We start from the raw sequence: 22,900 nt of genomic DNA on the forward strand, positions 1-22,900 counted from the left end.
AAAAGGGAGTTCACACTGCAAATTCAAATCATGAAATGAATGCATGGATATAATTTGTTATGGTTCTTGGGGGCCCTGGTAGTCAGGATATCAAGACTTAACAGAGGAAAAGCTTTTCCAAAGTGCTTCCCAAGTTTCTCTTGCATAAAAAGTAGACTAGGAAGAGATTTTTGATGTTTTAAGCCTCACACCACATAATGTTTATATGATTATGTGTGTGTATAAAAAATGACCTGCTAAAAGACTTTCTGCTAACGTGGCTGGAACATTTCTCTGTACAAACTTGGTCTAAACTATTCCATACGAATCAATTGGAAGTTGCTGCTTTCCACTCAGTGATTGTGAAATATCTGTTCTTCTCATTCCAGTCAGCTACACCGATCTGCAGGATGTGAATGCAGATCAGGTCAGAATCTTCTTTCTGTCCATTTTGACGTGATTGCTTTTGATGCTCTTTTTGGGTGCTTTCCCTTTGCTTACCTCTGTTTGTCAGACACATCAGTAGCATAATTTCTGGGAGCATGTTTGCTGATTGTCTTCACTGGAAAAGATAGATGTACTTTTATCCAGGCTAGACACAGGTTTTTTTTCAGCCATGCAGATGTGACCACAATAAATTATGTAGCACAGTGCATACCAGGAACCTCCTTAAATTGTTGTCTGTTTTTATCTTGGATAACTAATTAGTCACCTGTCTATAGAAAACACAGGTGTGACAAGCACTTAGACTGCAGGAAACACACACTTGAATAGCACTCAGTGTCACTAAAATGGTGCTCAAGGAAAGAGCTTTCTGTTCTTAATGTTATGTAATCATTGGCAACTGGCAAATTACAGTTTGCAAACTTAGAGATACACAGTCAAGAATTCATCTTAGATTCTAACTCAGTGCTGTGAATGTCCTTTCCAGGCAAATATTCAAAGACTTGTTTTCTGCATAGTAATGAACACACTAATTTTTTCCACCAGTGTAAACACAGCTGAGAGAAGATTCCATTAAAATTAGACCAGGAGACTTTCAAATAAGATATTTAGATTCTACCTTTAAGCATAATTCAATCAATCTCTTTAGAGATTTCTGCTGAAGATTTTATCAGGAAATAAAGGCTTTGTTTCTCTAGTTTACCTTTTTTGCCCCTTCTGTCAGTGTCCATCAATTGTAATGTAGAAGGTGGCCATATGTCCCAGAAGTGTTTCCTTTCATTACGGCAAGGCAGGAATGTTTTTACATGAATCCAGTGATGAATGAATTTCCATGTACTGCATGTGTTTCAGCAAGACAGTTGGAAACCTGAGAGTCTACAGCTGTGTTGAATTAAAACCTAGAAGTCTTGCACAAGGGACTTTAAGTTTTTAATAGTTTAAACAAGACACATGCTACATGGGGAGGTGATGGAGTCGCCGAGAAGGTGTTCAAGATGGAGGTGTTCAAGAAACGTTTGGATGTTGTGTTGAGGGATATGATTTAGCTGGAAAGTATAGGTAATGGTTGGACTGGATGATCTTCTAGGTCTTTTCCAACCTTGATAATTCTGTGATTCTGTGATTCTGTGATCTTTTATAATCGGTGTTGTCTATTTGATGGTCTATCAGTCTAATTGAATGACTTTTTTTTTTTTTTTTTAATCTCTCATAATATTATAATATATAGAATCTGCCTGAGACAATCTGCCCGAGAATCCTCTGAGACAGACTCCTGTATCTCAGCATTTGTTAGATTACTTCTTTGTAGTTTTCTCTTTATTAAAAAGTCAGTAATGCTTTCTGAGAATCTTTTCTTCTCAAATGAACAGGATGCTTTCTTTGCATTCCCAATTTGCAGTTCCCTATTCTGATCTCAGTATGTTTCTAAGGATCCCATACTGAAGCCTGCAGTAAAAAGCTGATGAAGTTGGATAAGCGACTCCATGTCATACAAGTAGTAGCCACTGGACAGCTACTATAGATTACTAGGAAGGTGTTAACTCATGCTTGACCATACTCTCTTATGCTCAAGTAAATACTTTTACTTTCTTTATAGTACCTGCATGCAAATGGAATTGTGCATCGTGATTTGAAGCCAGAAAATCTGCTCTATGCAACACCAGCACCGGATGCACCACTGAAAATAGGTAAATGGCTCTAAATAGATGCTTCCCTAATTCCTTAGTACCAGTAGTATGTGCTATCAGTATGTAATTCTTACCACCACTTTGTTCTAAGCTAATGCTTATACTCAAATGAACAGTACATTACTCCTTCAGAAACATGATTGTGCATGGTGAATAAATGAAATTAAACAAAAAAGTGAATTCTTGTTGTGGTTAATTTACAGCCTGTATCTTGCAGAAAGCTGTAGACAATAAGAGCACAGGAGGAACAGGATGGATCATGGAGTCAGCTGTATACACCACTTCTGAGTTCTTTTTTTTTTTTTTTTTTTTTTTTTTTTGCTAAAATAGTGCTATAAGGGAGAAGGTTCATCAACAAAAAACGTGCAAGTTTACAGACAAAGAGAAGAAAGTAAACAAACCAGGTATATCTTCAGAGCACACCTGTGGGATGAGAAGAACTGTTTATCATATAGGGCATAGGAAAGGCACACTGAAGCAGCACAGGGAGGGGTGAGGAGGAGGAGAGGTCAGTTTCTCCTGAGTGAGGTTGCTGTACATCAGTGCCCTTAGGAACAGCAGCCGCTTGCCTAGGGCCTGACTTCCAAAAGTTGGGCATGTCCCACTCTTCCTGTAGCAAAGAGGATTTCTGAGGAAACCAGCAGGCGTCAGGTTATGTTCAGCCATGGGCAGCTGCTGACCTAGCTCACACAAACAGAGCAGTGCAGTGCTCCCTGGTGGGATCTGGGTTGTGGCATTCCAGATATATCAAGCTGCAAAAGGACTGATATGTACGTACTAAAAGAACAAAAACCCAAAGGCTTCTGCTCTCGTCTTCTTAAAGAGCTCTGTCATGTGTTGTTTTCCAGCAAATGATATTCCAGATATTCAGTGCTCTCAGTCTATTTGGAAGTACCACTTTGTGCTCCTTTGCCAGGGAGCAGGGGAGAATGTGAGGAGTGAAAGTGTTCCATATTTGTTATGCTTGTATTCATCACAGGTTTAAGAAGCCAGTTTTCCAAGAACTATTTTTAAGTAATTTATTACACATTTCTAGGAAAGCATTGCATCTCAGGATGATAGTATCTTCATTTACATTTTCTTATGTCTCTGAACCACTGTCATATGTAGTAATTTAATGCAGTACCCAGCAGCTAAGGTTTGATGGCTAGTATTATGGGCTTTTGGAGCATTCATCCTCAGAAAAGCAGCACCCTCACCTCCATCTTCAGCCCTCCTTCCCTTTTCTGCCTCAGATGCCAGCCTGTTCCAAACGCACTGCCATATCAGCGAATCACAAATTAGATAGAATTGAGGTGAGAAGAAAGTACAGCTGCGCTGCTGAAAAGATAGCTCCACTTAACTAGCTCATCTCAAGAGATGGCAGGAATCATCATCCTGAGAAAGCAGCTAGGCTGAGGTGTAATGCTACATTTCTCTCTCCTAAGCAATATTTTCTATGTGAAGCATGGAGACATAGCTTACTGACATTAAAGTCCTACAAAGTTTAGGAAAATGAGGAAGTAGGCTACTTTGGATTAATAAGGGCATATTTTCAAAATTATACCCTCTGTGTGACAAACCCAGCACAACACACAGTGTACTGTATAGGTACTGTATGTCTTGCACCTCCTACGGCAGTGAGGGGTGGAATGACAGTATGTTGTATTTTGTTCTTAAATGAAGTAGTTCTTTATCTTTTGACTAAGGTTGTTGCCTTGCTTAAAGATAGATCTGTTTTGCAATGAATGGCAGTATTTGTAAAATATATTACTGCTTAGATCTATACATAAATGATGAACATTTCTGGGACGAGTGAAGACTAACTATAAATTTATAGAATAAAATATGACTTACTTTATCCTGATCAAAATGTACATTTTTATATTCTCTGTAATAAAATACAAATACTACTGTTTTGCATTCTTAAAGCCAGATTGTCTTTACCAAAATTGTCCAAGAAAATTTGTTCTGTTGCTTTATTGAATTACACACAAAGTGAAAGATGAATATATACCTAACATAAGTTTCTGTATCACTGATTTTACACCCTCAGGCATCTCACTATATTGTCTGTATGCAGTCCTCAGGATAAACAAGTTACATTTGCATCAGCCAAGAATACTCATTTGTACTGACAGTTTCTTGCTTCTATACTGCAGTCTGGGTAGATTCCTTACACTGGCCATCATTTCTTGAAATGACAGTGCTGTACATTCAATGCATAGTTGCTCATTTAACTACATTTACAACATAACAATAGTTATTTTTCAAGGAAGTAAAAACACTAACACTTGTAAAAAATCTTAACAGCTGATTTTGGACTTTCCAAGATTGTGGAAGATCAGGTGACCATGAAGACAGTTTGTGGAACTCCGGGGTACTGCGGTATGTTGTTTTATTATTTACAGTTTACTGGACTTAATGTGAGAATGTAACATTTTTTCTTTCCAAGGTGAAATTTTTCATCCTAAAGTCAAAATTCAAACAGAATCTAAAAAGCAGAAATAAATAGAAAACTGAAGCTCAATCAAAACATATGTTACAATGCAAGTTCATTACTTGCATGGAAATGTGTCCAACCATCATAAAAATACTGACGTTACTGATACAATACTGGACAAACGTATTCAGAAATTTGGACAATGTAAGGCATAAAAACACTAAAAATATACAGGAAGTTACAAATAGTTGAATATTAATTATGGTGAGTTTATCTTAAATAATACTTTTTTAATTCAGGGGAAATCAAATTATCCCTTACAGTAAGCTCATAATTTAACCCCCTAATCCCAAATCATTTAAGCAAATAATATATGGTTTTAAATGCAGTTTTACTTAGATTGTGCTGAAGCAGGACCTATATAATTGATATAATTGTTAATGTAATGTAATGCTTTGTTATGTTATGTTATAATACAATACAATACAATATAATACAATACAATAATGAGTGCAATATCAGTGCTGAAAGGAGCCTCACAGACTGTCCAGCAACTTTCTCTGGGGCATACTGTGCAGCTTTCATATGCACACATTTGCTGTCAGAGCAAGTAACAACCACCTTGTGGATGCCTGGAGGAGTAGCTCTCCTGTACTACTAGAGCCAGAAAATGCACCAGAAGTGGATCCTCCATTGCCAAAACATGCAAAAGAAAGAGACCATCATGAAAAAGAGTTTTGCAGTTGCCTTTGCAGTCTACTTATCTTTCATTGCTAGGTACTCTTGTGTCAGGAAACAAGCTGATACCCAAGGATAGTGCTGATCTTGTTTTGCCCAAAGCAAGCTTGCAGTACTTAGCATGGAGAATATTCACCTCTAGCAACTCATGTCATCTTATGGAGAAACTAAGAACTTAAAGGAGTAGACCTTGTTTCAGAGATGCTTGTAGATATGCACCAGATTTATACTGATGACTTTTGTGACTGTAATTTCCGGATTCAAATTTCATCTTATTGACAAGAGTTTTATCATCTGCAGCTCCAGAGATACTACGAGGATGTGCCTATGGCCCTGAAGTGGACATGTGGTCTATAGGGATCATCACCTACATTCTGTAAGTGCAGATATTGTCATAGGGTGGTATGTAGCTTCCTCCTTTGTTTTGAAAAATATCACCTATGGCTTTCTGTGTTAGCATTAGGTATGAGCAGTATGTGTGAGCTGTGCTGCTGGAAAGCAAAGAGATGCTGAAGTTATTATGTTTATAAAGTTACTTCAGGAAGTCAGATGCTAAAGCAGCACAACAAAATATTCAGATTACATATTTGATGAATATAGCATTTAATCTTGAATAGCTGCAAGGTATACGCAGAATTGTTCTACTAAAGTGAATGAAAAGTGGTCAAGCTGCTGAAAGCAGAAGAAAAAAAAAAAAAAAGATACAAATGTCAGAATTTGTACATTTTTTTCTCATTCATACAGACTGTAAATGTTACCATGATTTTAAGTAGTTTGTCAACTACAGATGGGGCACACAAAAGCTAATATGCATGCAGTAGCTTTACAGTGCCCCTGAACATTCTCAGATACATTCCTCTGTGTCAGTCACTGGTGCTGCCCTGCCTCTGCAGTCTCAGGTCCAGCCCCATTTTAGTCAGGAAGCAGTGGACAGCCCTTGACTATGTCTTTACAACAGTCTGATTGGTTAAATGATTGGTGTTGAAGTGTTCCACGTCTTACAAATTATCCAGAGATTCATCTCTGATCTTTGAGCAATGCTGGCCATGCAGAAACAGCTGAAACTGCAGATGTAGACCAATGTTTTGAAACAGTTGCATTTAGAGGCAAGCATTTATGGCTGTATTTTAATATGGCTAGTCCCAGTTCAATTGCTAAGTATTGCAATTTTGTTATTCTATCATATTCTAAGTGGAATTTTTCAAGCAAAGATCTTTGGTAGGGGAAAATTATGTCTTTTGTATTGGCACTTCTCTTCATGGCAGAACAAATAACTTGATATATTCCCTTGGCAACACAGATGCTAAGCTGGCTTGTGCAGTTGTATATGATGCTTGCAGTATGCCTTTTATAGAAGGAAAATGGGATTTTGCATATACACATTAAAAATACAGAAGGTTTTCTATATTCAGGCCCATTTTCTTTCCCCTTCTAGGACTCACTAACTGTGTCCCACAAGTACGGTGCATAATAATACAATTATTTTCTTTCTGCCTTTTGGAAATAATTATAATTTTTTAGGATTTATACAAAGATTACATTTAAGGGTATGTAAACACTCTGATGAAAATAATAGAAAACATCTTTGTCCACAAACTTCAATTAATTAATGGCTCTTGTTTGGCCTACAAATAAGCTATAGCATTTCTCTAATATGTCTGGAAATGCATGCATGTCTTAATGCTGAGTTTTGGAGACCGTGCTTTCCATCCTTGTCATTTTATGCTACAGTTTTGTTATCTGCTCTTTTTAAATGTAAATCTTTGTTTCAAGGTCTGTTTTACATCTCAAATACTGCCTGCTCTTTGTACCCGGTGCCCTAATAGTGGCAACATAGTTGCCATTTCCACTTTTATTTCAGCTCATACAGTTTATTTGTGTAAAAGTTGAAGTGTCTTCCCCAGCGCTGTGCGGGGTTGCTGTGCGCAGGCCCTGCTGTCATCCTACAGTGTGGCCACATGGATTCATTTCAAGCTAAGGGTTGAGTCTGGTGGGAGAGCAGGTCATTTATCCAGTTGACCATTCCTCATCAGCAATAATGGCCCATGCTTGGCAGAGGGGTATGGTATGAGATATAAGATGTAAGCATGCCTGTCTCTGAGGTGGGAGAGAGGTGGTTTTCCTCTACAAGGATGTATGAATTTAATTCATACATGGGCATACATCGGGCATGGGCTTGTCTGATTATTTAATAATTGAGTAATAGGTTTTGTGCTTGAAATCGAGAGCCTGCTTTAAGCAGAGCTTGCTTTCAGGTGTAGTCAGGCTCCAAGTGAGATCATATAGCAGATTTCTATTATACTATGTGGAGCACTATTTGCTATGCACAGCCTTTCTACATCTTCCAGCTGTTCAGGATGTGTTCCCAAGCCTCCTTAAATATCTTCACTGATGTAAACAAGCATATGAGCTGTGCAACACAACCAAAGCAGATAATCCTCTGCTTCTTCCTCCTGGTCCTTTCCTCATACTTCCACATCAAAATCCTACTAGACTTGGAGTAAGCCAGACAAAAAAAGGGTAGTATTGTGTTGCACTTTACTGCCTCTTCCATTTAGCTTTCGGAGCATTACACAGCTATACTCATCTAGTTAGCGTAAAGTTTTGTAGATCAACATTTCTGAATGTTTAGAACCAGAAGGGTACCTTCACAATACCTAGTTATTTAATCCTGCAACCTAAGGGACAGTGTTGCAGGTCCCAGCCTCATATTTTAGCAGAAGGAATGTATATACACACAGTCCAAAATATAGTCTGTTCCCCAAAAGTAGAACTGACATAAGAGTTGACTACCTTGCTACAGAAGACGTGTGTATAAACCTCTGTCTTCTCACCAATACAGACTTTACTTATGAGGTGATTAAAACAACTTTTGACAGAACAATTACTCCTGATTTCAGAATTCCATGGAAGCCACGTTTATAATTTAAGCAGCAAAGAGAATCAATCCTTTTGTATTCCAGCAATAGGCTAGGAATTACTCTGTGCATTTCCAACATAGCAGTCAACAAATACGTAGGCTTTGTTTATAGTTAGGATTGCATGGATAAAGGTAGAGTTTTGTTTTGTTTTGTTTTGTTTTGTTTTGTTTTGTTTTGTTTTGTTTTACCATCAGACTTAAAAGAACACAAAGCTCTGTCTGGTAAATTCTAATTGATTTGGAGTCTTGTTACGCTGACTTATTTATTGTATTGGTAAATGATTTTAAATGAATCAGCATAATCCTGGTATAAATGAAATCAAGAGCAGCCATGCTGGATTTCACCCTGGTTTAATTTGTCTACTTTGAAACCAAATCTATAGTTTTATTGACAGAATATGACATGTAGCAAATGATCTGCCTAATGAAATGGAGATTTTTTGAGAAATTGAAATGTATCTATAGAAATTTTTAATTAGACTATAGTAGGCAATAGTAGTGAATTATGATGGAAATATTTTTAGATGTAAATATAGATTCACTTTAAAGGCTTCCAACACAGTCAGAGCAAGCTTTAAGCACAGTTTCACTGTATGCAATCAGTTACTTGGTAACCAGAAGCTAATTTTGGCTGAACTATTAGTGGTCCGACAGCTGTAATCATGGAGATACTCCTTGTGGAAAGGAGCCAACCTGAAACAAGCTCAGATATGGTTCTGAGAAAGGCAATTGGAAGGGAAGCAGCAGAATGACCATGACTGGCTCCTAGCTAATGAACTCCTGTATTTGTAGACTGAATCCTTATACTATAACCCTTCCCTGTCAAATATGGAAATGAGTTGAGTAACACACCCAGAATGTGCTTATGGTGGAGAATTTTTCCTCTGTATCAGTGTAGTGATGCAGCTGTCCAGGTGGAACACCACTCTCAAAAACAAACAAACAAAAAACATTTTTTCCTTGAACATCTGTCTTCTTTTTCAGGACAGTAAGCAGGCTGATTGGCTTTAAAAAATAATAATAATAATAATAAAAAAAAAATAGTTGAAATGTAAGGTTACCATTTCCTAGATTTTTGTCAATTTCTTGTTTTGTAGTTTCCTGTGGTTTTACTGTCATCATCTTGATGCTTGTTACATTTTCCAGGGACAAAGTAGTGGATAAAATTTTTTGTTTAGCTCAGAAAACTTGCTGGTTGAAAAGGAAATTCACTTTGAAGCATCTGATTATTTGCAGAGGCACGATTGAAGTGAAGAAAAGCACAAAAATGACACTATATAAGTAGAAACTATTTCTATCACTTTACTTACCCTGGAATCAATAATGGGGATCTGTCAGGATCTGTACTGCTCAGTATTTTCATAAATGCACTCATTAGTCATGTTGCAAAGCTTCTTTATAATGATTAAGTTACAAGTAAAGATGAGAGCTGATAATGAAAAACTGCCAAAAGATTTTACATTTCCGAATACCTGGGTGACATAATGAAAGAAGGTACAATGATAACAAGCCAAACTTCATAGATGAAAACTTCTAACTTCACAGACAAAATGAGGGACAGGTGCTAATTGTTTTCTCTTATGAAAGAGATACAGGTATTCTGATAATTGCTCTCTGAACATATTAACTTTCTGTTTGTAAACAATCCAGACAAGTAGGTCCAAGGTCAGGAGTTGTTAGGAAAGAAATTGAAATCAAAGTAGAAAGCATATTTATGCTAATATGAAACTCAGCAGAGAGTGCTTGCTGAACAGCATTTGCATACTCTTTAAAAAACATTGAAGACTTAAAAGGACGGCAAGAAATGCTTCAGACTGAGGAGTAACTTAATAATTTAATTGCTTTCAGCCAGAGATCACCAGAAGGAATAGGTGTAAGAAGGTTCCTACTGGCATATAGAAGGTAAATGGAGATCAGCATATAGCAGAATTTCTTGAGAACAAGTGTAGAGGTCATTGAGTGAAAGCGCTCAGTGAGATATTTCATCCAAGGAGTGAAGATGACTCTGATGTGCTTGGCCATAGGACGGAATCACAGAATCATTATGTTTGGAAAAAACCTCTTAGATAATCAAGTTCAACAATTAAAACATCATCACCATGCCCACTAACAGTGTCCTTCAGTGCCCCATATACGTATTTCTTGAGCACCTCCAGGAATAGTAACTCCACCACTTCCCTGGGCAGCCCATACCATACTTCAGCAATCTTTCTGGGAAGAATTTTTCCTAATATACAGCTTCAACCTCCCCTGGCACAACTTGAGGCAATTGCCTCTTGTCCCATCACTATTACCTGGGAAAAAAGTCCAATCTCCACCTTAATACAACCTCCTTTCAGGCAGTTGTAGAGAGCAGTAAAATCTCACATGAGCCTCCTCTCCTGCAGACTAAACAATCCCAGTTCTCTCAGCTTCTCCCCATAAGACTTGTGCCTCAGACCCTTCACAGCTCCAATGCTCATCTTTGGATATGCTTCAGGGCCTCTGTCTTTCTTGTAGTGAGGGGCCCAAAACTGAACACAGTATTTGAGATGCGCCCTGGCCAGTGGGGGATGATCACCTCCCCTCTTACTGCTGTATTTACTGTGGAAGTTAAATCCTGAGCCACAGTTTTTCTACTCTTCACTAGGCATCTGGTTTAAGCTAGTCAGAGACTGAAAGGCTTAGACAAGCTTTGGTCTGACATTTTATGGCTTCTTTCCTGTTAAGTCACTATATTAATAGCTCCAATCACAGATATCTGACAACGGACAATATTCAGCTTTTGCCAGTGCTTGTGAATGCTTATAACATCACTTTGGTTTGCTCTGTTGTAAAGCATACTGGCCTGGTTTCCCAGAGTAGGAGATGGGTCTTGAAGATGGGGAAGATCGATCAGGAACTATTACTAGCAACATAAGACAAAGTAATGTTTGATAAAGTTATCTCTTTCTTGTCTTTGCAGACTCTGTGGCTTTGAACCATTTTATGATGAACGAGGAGATCAGTATATATATAAGAAAACCCTGAATTGTGAATATGACTTTGTCTCTCCATGGTGGGATGACGTATCCCTGAATGCCAAGGATTTAGTAAGTAAAACATAAATGAGAATACAGAATCTTTTGCATTATACCTGTTTGGTCACTTGCTAAGTTCAGTTATTTCAGATATAAATTCTCAGATCTATTTTACTTACAGGAACAGTATCATAAAAATGCTTGCATCAATGTGTTTGTCAAGTATTTCAGAATGCCTCAAATGAAAACCATTGTAGAAATTCAAAGTATTTTTAAATTAGATTTGAAGATTTCACAAGCTCAACAAAGCACCTTTTACTGCCTTTTTGTCAATCTAAAGTCAGACAAACAGCAGCCTGCAGCGAAACAATGTGGTTTTTATATGCAAAGAGCTTTGGTCTAAACTGGTCTCTACCATTTTGCTATGGTGAAGCTCAGAGTTTCTATTTTGAACACTGTGTAGTTAGTTTCAGATAAGGATGAAGGCTGTGGCTCTCAAAACTCATGCTTTGATAAGTTCTGGTGTGTTTATTTCCAGTGATTTGCTTAGCTTTACCTTTTCTATGGACTCACAGCACGTACATGCCACAGAGGCCACTCCCTTGCCCCACAGAGGCCACTCCCTATGTACTGTCTATGTACTGTCAGACTACTGTGAAAGAGTACTGTTAAAGAGCTTTTAGGCTCTCTGTGAGGAAATTTCAGAGAATCTAAAGTAAATCCACCTTTCACACCTCGGCTTGAAGCACCAGTGGAGCCCTGTGCTGTCACTTGCATTCCTCTTCTTAGAATATATGTGGGAAGAAAACCTGCATCAATGTACTGCTGCTATGTACTGCCCTTACACTACTTTACTCCATCCTCAGCCTTAGAAATAAAATAAAATAAAATAAAATCACCTTTCCAGAACATGCAGAAAACCCCACGAAGTGCAGCTTGACTGGACACACTTTGTACACAGCAGTCTGCACCATCTTCATTCCAGGGGTATGTCTACAGTGCTTTCTTCCCAAAATTTTCCTACTCCAGCATTAGTAGATGTGCAGCTCTCCTGGTAACAACAGCAGAAACAGTAGCATTGACAGCATTAGCTTCAGAGAGGACTGCAAAAGAAATACTTACACAGTACTTTCTAGTTCATGTTTACAAAAGGTTATGTAGTGACTGAATGAAGGACTTGATTTTTTATGTATCTGGTAATTATTACATGGTGCAAGTCTGTACATGGAAAAAGATTAACAGTCTACTGTATTTTGTGTTTGTGATGCAGGTTAAAAAGTTAATTGTTTTAGATCCCAAAAAACGCCTCACTACTCTACAGGCTTTGCAGCATCCATGGGTCACAGGAAAAGCAGCAAGTTTTGCACACATGGACAACGCACAAAAGAAGCTTCAAGAATTCAATGCCCGGCGTAAACTTAAGGCAAGTCTCCAGACTTAGTCTCTGCTTTGGCTTTGAAAGCATGCAATAAAATCAATAACAGACAGAGGCCTTGTAGTCTTTCTAAGACAATGTCTTACTGACATGTTAAAGTTTTTTATATAAAATATCTGATGTAGGTGGAAAAGTCAAAAATTATTTAGTCAATATCTGCAGCTAGACAAATAAAAATAAGATTTGATTGAAAACTCTTCACAAACAAAACAATATAAATATATTTCCCCAAATCATTTCCTTCTTTCCTACCTCCCTTCCCTCCCTGTGTCTTTCCTTTCATCTGTCTATCCATCCATGCAGTTCTTCCATCCATTCATCTGTTTTGTTCAGTGCTGCTTGCTGCGTGACTGGGGTGCTGACAAGAGAGAAAAAAGTTCTGAGTAGTGTTTTCATGAGATATGCATCCACAAATATGGGAAGTATTTAGTCTACTACACGAAGCTTTGGTATGTAAGCCACCTACATTTCCTAGATCTGTCAATGGAAAGCAGGAATTTAACTCATGGCATTATAGCAGAGCCAGCATTATGAACACCTTATACAAGGTGTTGGGCTGTGATTTACAGGCCCAAAATTTACAAATATCTGTGAAAGCAATTGTGGAATTATTTGTCTGAAGATTAGATACTGTAAAGCAGGAATGCTCATAAGACCTGCAATGAGAATTCCGAGTCATCAGACTGCTCTTTTACTATCTAATCTGTTTATCTACCAAGAAAGGAGAGAGGAAAAGATTTATTATGTGTAAATAGCAGGTAATTGATTGAGCACCTAACTGACATATCATCAAGAAACTTTCTTTTCCCCTTGTCCCTTCTTCAGCTGTTCAAGATGTGTATCTACTAAGAAAAGACTTCCAAGACACCTTCAGCACAGGAATCATTCTCAACAGTTAGAGCGAGGCTGCCTTTGTAGTCTTACGGGATAAGAGTAAAAAACATATTGTCTGTGAATTTTATAACCCCATGCAAAATTAAATTCACAGAGAAATGACCCTTAATTTTATTTTTATTAATTTATATATATATATATTATAGAATTGTGACAAAGAGAAAAGAAAAAGGTTTTGTCATTTAGGATGCAGGAGACATAATTCACAGCGATACTTTGCACATCCAGAACTGGTGCTGTGTGTATTAACAATGTTCCCTTCTTAAAGATTTCTGTAGTCTAAGAGCGGGATTGCTGTGCGTTCACCAAAGATGTCATGCAATCTTGTTATATCAAAATAATGTAAGAGCACTGAAAAGAGTCGTAAAATTAATTATTTATGAGTGAGCTGTTACATTCTCTGCCCAGGAGGTCGCAAAGAACAACATGCCCTCTCTGAGCACTTGGTATTGATTCTCTACAATTTTTTCCACTTTCAATCACCAGCTGCCTTGTTTATTTAGGCCAATAAAGTCAACACATTTACACCTCTGTGCTTAGCAGCTGTTGCTTTATGTAAGGTTATTTCTTCATTGCTTTCCTGTCAAAGGCTAAATTGCCAAATCTCTAGTAATTAATAACAGTTATCTGGATTTGCAGTTATTATAGAGTTAGTCTTTTATGCTAACATATTTATATAAAATGAGCCATAAGTATTTAGATTATTAATTCCTACCCATAAAAGTAAGAACAAAGCAGTAAACTGGTTAATGAAATACGTGTTAATAATGTAAGAATAATACAAAATTACCCTCTCTGTCCCAATATATGAGACCACTAACAGGTTTTTTTTACAAAGAGGAACACTGTTACAGAATAATTCATAGAAATGTAGAAGCACAGAATAGTCCGAGTGGGAAGGGACCCTCAAGGATCATGGAATCCAGCTTCTGGCTCTGTGCAGCACCATCCAGCGTTCAAAATCCTATGTCTGAGAGCACTGTCCAAATGTTCTCAGAACTACAGAGCTTGGGGCTCTGCCCACTGCCCTGGGCAGCCTGTCCCATGCCCACCACCCTCTGGTGAAGAACCCTTCCCTAAACACCCACACACACACCCCAACCGTTACCTGACAGCTCTGTGCTTCATCAGCTCTGCCCCTCCACTCCCCGTGAGGAGCTGCAGCTGCCATGAGACCTCCCCTCAGTTCATCTGCTCTGGGTTGAACAAACTGGGGGACCTGTGCCGCTCCTCACACGTATTGCTCACAATGCACTTTGCCATCTTCTCCTCTGGACACTAATAGTTTTATGTGCTTCTTACATTGTGACACCCAAACTGCACCCAGTGCTGGAGGTGAGGCTGCATAGCGCCGAGCAGATAACTCCTCCCCTCTCCTGGTGGCAGTGCTGGGTCTGGCACATCCCCAGGGTATGGTTGGTCCTTTGGGCTGCCATGGCACACTGCTGCCTCATGTTCAACTTGCTGCCTGCCAAAGCTCCCAGATCCTTTTCTGTAGGCTGCACTCCCACCTCTTGTCCTACAGCCTATACATATAGCTGGGATTGTCCCATTCCAAACACAGAGTCCAGCACTTAAATTATTACTTAATTTTAAAGCTCTCAGTGATTATTTGCTTTTTCATAGACTGTGCTGAATTTGTTTCATAAATAAATATACATGCCTAGTGAGAGTAAATGACATTAAAATGATCTTGTTTTGAGTGGCCTGTTGTGTTTGTAATCTGTTTTCTGAAATACTTTCTATTGCGGATCCATGTGATTTCTCTTTAAGAAGTCTAGACTTCCACCTTCAAAACTATCGCCACACTATCGGTACATTTTGACTTTATGTTCTGTACTATAAGACTCTTCCTTGATGCCAACTTTTATATAGTTTGCCTTTTCATTTGCATATTGAATTTTTCTATTTTTCTTTTCTTTTTGTACAATTGTGTCTCCAAACCATCCACAAACACATTCCTTCTCATCCCTTCATGCATATTCATATCTTCTGTGGTCCCTATGCAAATTGCTGGCCAGGCTAACAATAGCTAGGGTTGTTTTATAGATTAGCATTTCTTCTCACTTCCATGCATTTGGTTTTTTGCAGGCAATAAAAGCAAGGGCTAAGATAACTGCCTGTGTGTGTGTCCTCATGTTTTGACATTTAATGTGGTCTGAGAGCCTGTTCCCCACATTTACTATTTTGTGTGTGTATGTGTGTGTGTGTATGTATGTAAACATGTTGCTCACTGCAAAAGTAATGCCTCCATTTTATTTCCTTGGAAATTACAACAGGTACAATGAATACAGCAGTTCTGTTTGATAGAGCAAATTCTCAACAACAAAGCAATATTTTTCAGCATACTCTCCACCATTAGCATTTTCAGCAGCAGTGAACGAGAGCCTTCATGCCACACTCTTCAAAACCTGCACCAGTGGAGGGAGTGACCCACGTACCAATGTCACCACTACAGACACACACCACTGTGCTCACATCCACTGTTTTTTTCTCTGTACATGTTCAGCAAGCAACAATGAATGTCAGTGGGTGCATTGTTCCTTTTCTTTTTTTAATGGAGAAATTCAATGATACACCTTTGCTTCATCCGCAGTTCCATGTCAGACACCATTTTGTCAGATTGTCCCTCTGCTGCCATCTCTCACACAGCAGCAAAATGGAACAGAATATGCATGGGAAGGTTCAGCCTCTACTGCCACACAACCAACATTTACCTCTGCTGTGGGCCAACATAAAAAAAAATAGGAGGCATTCCTTTCAGACCATGTAAAATATATACTAGAGAGAGCAATAAAAACATAAAACCAGTGGGATATGTGACTGTGTTTTTGTAAACTAGTGCATCAGTCTTCATTAGCAATGGCTTCAGTTTTTAGTGAGCTCTCATGAATAAGGCATGACTGTGAAGCAAGGGACAGTTATCTCTGGTAAGAAGTGTCTTATAAATAAAAGTCTGAAAAAAAGACATCACATTTTTGAGTTGGATATCTAATTGCAATTTCATACACTTCATTATTAAACACACAGGTTATGTATTCACATCAACTGAAAATGGAGTTGCAAACATAAAACAATTTTTTTTTCTATCTTGAAGCCTGTTTTCAAATGTATGAAAACAGAAAGCACAGCAGCATGTTTTTTGCTATCCACAGAACAGTGTTCAGCCAATGTATTACAGTGCATACAGTTGTTTGCCATAATTTGAGTTAGTGCTGCACTGCACTTTCCTTGTGTCCTCTTATCAGCCCTGGCAGTACAAATCGCACACCACTGTTTGGTTGTTGCAAGCAATAGATGCACACCAGGCCACTTGACAGGCAAGAGTCACCGCCAGTGGCAGGCTACATTGCAAGCTGTGCTGGAATGCATGCAGCCCACGAGTCACTGCTTAGACATGCCTGGCTTAATCTGTGTTGTGACGTGTAGAGTTGATGGTTTGACCAGGTTCTTGGAAATTTGGATGGATCACCCCTTTCCTATCCCAAAAGACAGTACATATCACTTTACCCTCTGAGGGCTACATCTTGAATTTCTTCATTAACAGAGAATTTATATGTCACCATTTCATAGGCTTCTGCTTTGACTCTGGCTCATAGTGGTGACACTGCATCTCATCATCAGTAATGATACAATCCATGAAGCTGTCACCTTCACCCTTGAATAGGAGGCATTACTTTCAGAACAGTCCTCATATATATGTCTGTATGAATATATGTGTGTGTATATGTTGATATGTTTCCCTTATGTAATCAGTGATAATAAAGTAATACATCACTGATAATAATTATTATGATGGAAAAGAGCTTTGTTTTTGCCATCTAACTTCAGTGCAGGAGGTCTGACATGATTTAAAAAATAATGCTGTGTGTGCAGATGAAATAAAATTTATATTCATGTTGGCCAAGTTTGTAACATTACAAAAGCAGCTCTTTTAAACTGCAATCACATACTTCAAATAGCCTTCTAAATCTGACCTGGAGTTATCTAGATGAAATTTTGCTGAAGAACAAGCAGCATGATTTTCCCAGCACCAGGATGCTGTGTCTACTACAGCTGTGATTCTGTAGCTGTAATGCTGGCAGATTATATCCTTTAAGGAATGCTTGTTTGATCCTGTCTTTCTCAGGCTGCAGTAAAAGCTGTTGTGGCATCAACTCGTCTTGGTAGTGCCAGCAGTCACAGCACTCATGACAGCAACAAGCCCAGCTGTAGTGCATCTCCTGTCCGTGACAGCAAGCCTGAAGAGAAATCCACTCAGGAAGCAGAATCAGCTCCAGAAGAAATGTCTTAGGTCAATGCGCTCCCTTGCTACAGCTGAGATCTGTCATTTCATACACCAGCTAACTTGTCATTCAGCAGGACAGATTCGTAAGCTTGGCCTCTCTGGTTCTGCTTTGGGGTGCCAAATGCACTGCTGGTGATTCTACCTTCAATGCATGTGACTACTTATGAAAATAATAAACTGTTCCATAAGGCATGTCAAGGAAACCGTGTTATTTGCAGTAATGCTGGCAGGCAAAAATATGGGGATGAATAACTACCTACCATGATGCGTATATATTTCATATACATCTATACAGCGTTTCTAGATGTTGTTTGAAACAAATGCTATTTAGTTCAGTTTATGGAAGTAAGCGTCTTCTGTTTGTCATGATTTTCTTTGAACTGCTTCCTTCCGCATTCATAACCCTGTAGTAGACAAAATGGAAGGAAATACAAAACCAGTGCTTTTAAAAATGTTGTATGAAATAATGCTTTTTAACTGTAAAATTTAAAAAGTATTTGGGGATTTATATGCAAGAAACATTCCACTATTTCTGGGAAGAAACTGAAATATTACTTCCATTGGGCATGAAAATGTATGTTCCTCAAGCTTCTGTTGAGAATGCCTTACTCTGGATTTTCTTGTTTATATACAGCATTTTAATGACAACCAAACTCACTCAGCTTCCTGCTATTTCGTTCTCTAGTGAAGTGTTAGCCAAACAGAATGACAGAGAAATGGGGGATTAAAGTAGATGCGAATTTTTTGGAATACTGTTGCATTTATTTGTGACTTTCTAAACTGTGCAGCTAGGAGACATTTTTTATAGGGCCTTTGAGAATAATCTGCAATTATACAAGTTTTAAATGCTTGAAGGAAGCTATTCCACAGTGTAGTGATTTTGCTCTGGGGAACCACTCTGGGAGACAGTTAGTGTAATCTGCCTGCTTCCTAAGTAATTTAAAATCACAACCAGTTTCCACTTGTCAGTGCAATTAGTCCAAATTTTCCCGTGAAAGGACCTCTCATGCAAAGTGCTCCACAAGCACAGATCGTTCATCCGCCAAGAGCTCCTGTGTCTGAAGCTACAAGCTGTGTGCATGCAGTAGCTTTCAAAATTAGTATCAGTCTCTTCAGCTGTCTTGATCTTTGAATGTGATCAGTAGGAATCGAGAAACTACCAAGCATCAGTATTTATGACTGTTTACATTTCTTTTATATCACTTTGATAGCATGGGGATTTCATGTTATTGCTATATTACAGAAGTGGCAAAAAGAACCTGATGTGCAACACTGTCATTTGTGTTCATTAAACTTTCTGATGCTGATAGTGACCCACATCCCTTATACACTCAAGTCCCCTCTTTTGCTGTTTTTAGTTTGATGTAGGCCATGCACAATTTGCCTTCGAAAGAAATACCAGCAGCTAAAAGTCACTGACAAAACATTCAGCAGCTACATTTCCTGAAGTAGTTAAAATGAAAGGTAATAGGACATTACTCATGGCAGAGGTGCTGAGTAAAAAGTAATCTGGATTACTATTAGAAGGAATGTTTTGCTTGCTCAGTAAAATAAATGCTAATGAACATATTGTTCTGGAAACGATTTACCCATTCCTTAAACCCATCGTGTTTGTGCTAAGTATGGTTGAAATTTGAAGTACGTGTGTCTGCCCCTTCTGGGTGATACACTGTGAGGTGATTTGGTACTGTCTGCTGGATGAGTGGGTGGGGCAAGTGGCTTTTAAAGGAGAGCTGAAGGTTCTGCCTGAGTTTATTGTTTTGACTGTGAGCAGGCCAGCAAGACCAGCTCACAGATTCTCCCTTGGAAGAAAATCCTTTAGAGATAACCACTTTGAAGAAGGGGATAGGTACATCCACTTTTCTTGCCTTCTCATATCTTATCTTCTACAAAGGGGCACCAGAACTAATGCATTTCTCAGCCAAAGGTTTCCCTCTCTCACAGCACTGAGGCATCCAAGTTCATTGAGATTTTGGTAACATTTCCTCCTCCAGTGGTGACATTTGCTTCTGATCTGAGGAAGTGGAACCAGTGACACAGTCACTGCACATATGTGAATGCTTGAGCAGAAATATATTCTTCTGAAACACGGTGTGTCTGAGATGAAAAGTAATATAGTCTTAGCTGAGTCTTAAGTCTGCTTGTTGTTAAATTATAATGTGGCATGTCACAAAATAGGAACCAACACCATGCAAGTAGAGTCTGCTCCATGACAGTGTGATCTCGGATGCAGCTCAGACTTGTGCACAAAGGCTCTGAGGCTTAAAATGTTTTTGCTTGGTTGACTTTCATTATCTTCAGTGTAAAACAATCAGAGTGTCTGTGCTGGAGGGATTACCCATATGTGGTTCAGTAAATATTATGCCTTGTTTTTCAGTACTGTGCAGAAGGAACAGCAGCACAAGGGTGTATGCACTTACATGAGGAGAGGAACATTATGTGCATTGTTTTTGTCTAGAAAATCACACCCCATAATTCAGACTTGGGAGTGGAGCACAACACTTGTGTGTTACGGTGGATAAAAAACAGGAACACACCCAGAAGAGACTGGAGGCAGGCCAGTTCCACATTTGTAGTTACAACTAGGTGGAAAATTACTAATGTTCGCTGTTGAAACCCTAAGATTTAGACTTTTTAAACATTCAGCATATCACCAGAGTTCTTCTGGTACAAAAGGGGGAATGTTGCCATCTTTCTAAAATATTTGGACTTAGCAAAACTTTTCCTCTAGATGTGGATTCTATTAGCCAAGTAAAAGCTAAAGTTTGAATGCTAGACTGTGAATCCAACCTCTGTTAAACAGATGGTGATTTCCTGCCTTTACACAGCAAGAAAGTTTTTTACAAGTTTGGAAAAATTCACTCTGAAATAGTAACAGATTTTGTATCATTTTGAACACTTGGCTTGTGATTTTGCTGATGGCAGATCATGCTGCATCAGCCCAATGCTGCCTTCTTAGCTGGCATTCGTCCATGGCTTTTTGCAAGCATGCTGTGAGATGCAGGCTCACCACAGGCAAACTTCTGACTGCAAAAGACCCTAAGAGCAGAAGTTTGATACAACATACTTCAGTCCCAGATGGTGAGCTGGTTGTTGGGCATGTGAAAGGAGATCAACAAACTCTGCTGAGCATCTCCTTTGCAAGGATTCATGTCTTAGTGGATAGAGTGAAATGCTGTAGAAAGCTGTGTGGTGATAGTATGGAATGAATGCAGGAACCAAAAAGGTTTTGGAAGGGTGTCAGGCTGCAGAGAGCAGTCCCAGGCTGGAGGGGTCTGCAGCTCAGCTCTTGTTGAGTGAGGGTCACTCTCCTGCGGTTTTGCTGCACAGAAGTATCCACCAGGAAACAAGGACACTAGCACAATTAATTTCTACAGGAAGAGGAATGAAGGTGGTCAGAGTTGTCAGTGCCAGCTCAGCAGGCAGGTAGCACTAAGCAGCAAATACAGAAGGGCTCTGGATAATAAGCACCAATTTCCAAATGTGTGGCAGCTATTTCTCAGCTTCCACATATGTCCATATCATGCTATCAGCAAAACTCACACTATGCAGTTTTATTTTTCTAAGACAAGTGCGTGGAAGTATGGGGTTCAGGGCTCTGCAGATCTTTATGTAGTGCCCCGCATATTGCCTGCTTCCAGTCTGACAGGCATGGACAAGTCTCAGCATAGTGCTCCAGCTCCTGGTTTGTTCAGGGGTTGTGTGTTTTTATTGGTAAATAACTCATTTCTCTGTGGTTGACTTGTAGCTGCTGAGGCTATTGTCATATAGCTTATATAAGTACAGTATTCAAGTAACAGAAGTATCTGCATCAGGCAGGGTGAACAGTGGCAGCTAGAGCAGAGGCAATGATACAAGGAAAGGTAACCCAAGAGGCAGAACTTCCTTAAAGCTACTTTGCAGTGCAGTAATAGCACAGAAAATGTCCTTCCCTCCCTTTCAGAATAATTCTACTTAGAACATACAGTCACAGTGGGAAAAGGTAATTCTGCTTTTTTATAAATGCATTTGGTTTCCCTGATAAGCCCCTGCATAATACAGCATTGTATAGAACAAAAATCATCAGCTGTGCCGGAACAAAAGAAGAATGTGATAAGAAACTTGGAGGAGAGAAATGGGAATAAAATAATCACCTAGTCCAGAATTTAAGGATGTTGATTTCAGGACTTTTATGAATTTATATGGATGAGACTGTAGATTTTCCACATAACCAGAATTTTGCTTTATGTCCGGGATTTTAAAATGTGGCCAGAGTAATTCAGTGAATATTGTTGGAGTGTCTGTATAACCACGAGCTCTTGCACTGTGAATCTTCTAACATAAGGATGTGACAACATGCACATATATGATTAAAAGTATAGTAAAGGCAACAAAAAGAAAAAAAAAAAAAACTACATTGGATGCTCTGAATTCCCACCAGCCTGGAACACAAAACAAAAGCACTGTATTGGAAGGCATGCTGTGGATGTAGGCATAGTTCAGAAGCAGGAACTATAAAATAGAGTGCCCCAATTCTGAACTTACCAATAAAATTAACATTATAGATATATGTGTAACCATATGGAAGCCTACACACACATTTAAATTTATTGAAAGAGAGAGAGGTAGAGTCTGAGAGTCTCTGACAGCCACAGCAGCTGCAATGTTTTTTTGAGCTGTCTTCTGTCATTTGCCAGCATTACTCAGCTGGAACTGAAACCTTAGTGTTTCACATTCCTATACACATCGATCACATCTGGATGAAATTCAGTGTCAGGGGCATCGAGGTATGAAAGATTTATGAATACGGTGGAAAAGCTTTCCCCAATTCTGGCTCCTTCCTACCAAGACACAGCTGGAAAAGAGCACTGCTGTGCCTTCTTCCCTTCGTGTGCTGTGGACATGGCTGGAGCAGGCTGACAACATCAGCACAGCTCTGTGAGGTGGTGAGAGCTACCATAGTGTGTATGAGCAGGAGATGAGTCCAGCCCTTTATCTTGCTGATGTTTGTTGGCTAAGGAGCTTCAAACACTATGTGTTTGCTCCTATTAAATACTGTAGAGGCACTCCCATAATGGAAAGCAGCAGCCACTTTTTTGTTGTTGTTGTTTGCC

The 22,900-nt window shown here is 38.9% G+C and overlaps 1 protein-coding gene across 1 annotated transcript in view; it reads left to right on the plus strand.

Moving 5' to 3' along the window:
* Positions 1-22,198, plus strand: part of CAMK4 (calcium/calmodulin dependent protein kinase IV) — a 156,958-nt gene extending 134,760 nt beyond the window's left edge. Inside the window, exons 6-11 of the mRNA XM_072358846.1 lie at positions 2,021-2,111; positions 4,404-4,478; positions 5,572-5,647; positions 11,136-11,262; positions 12,461-12,613; positions 17,649-22,198. Coding sequence (XP_072214947.1) covers positions 2,021-2,111; positions 4,404-4,478; positions 5,572-5,647; positions 11,136-11,262; positions 12,461-12,613; positions 17,649-17,813 — 687 coding nt within the window. The 3' untranslated portion in view covers positions 17,814-22,198. The remainder of the gene's footprint in view (positions 1-2,020; positions 2,112-4,403; positions 4,479-5,571; positions 5,648-11,135; positions 11,263-12,460; positions 12,614-17,648) is intronic.
* The last annotated feature ends 702 nt before the right edge of the window (positions 22,199-22,900 follow it).

The sequence above is a fragment of the Excalfactoria chinensis genome, chromosome Z (assembly GCF_039878825.1).
Source record: "Excalfactoria chinensis isolate bCotChi1 chromosome Z, bCotChi1.hap2, whole genome shotgun sequence".
Taxonomy (NCBI): domain Eukaryota; kingdom Metazoa; phylum Chordata; class Aves; order Galliformes; family Phasianidae; genus Excalfactoria; species Excalfactoria chinensis.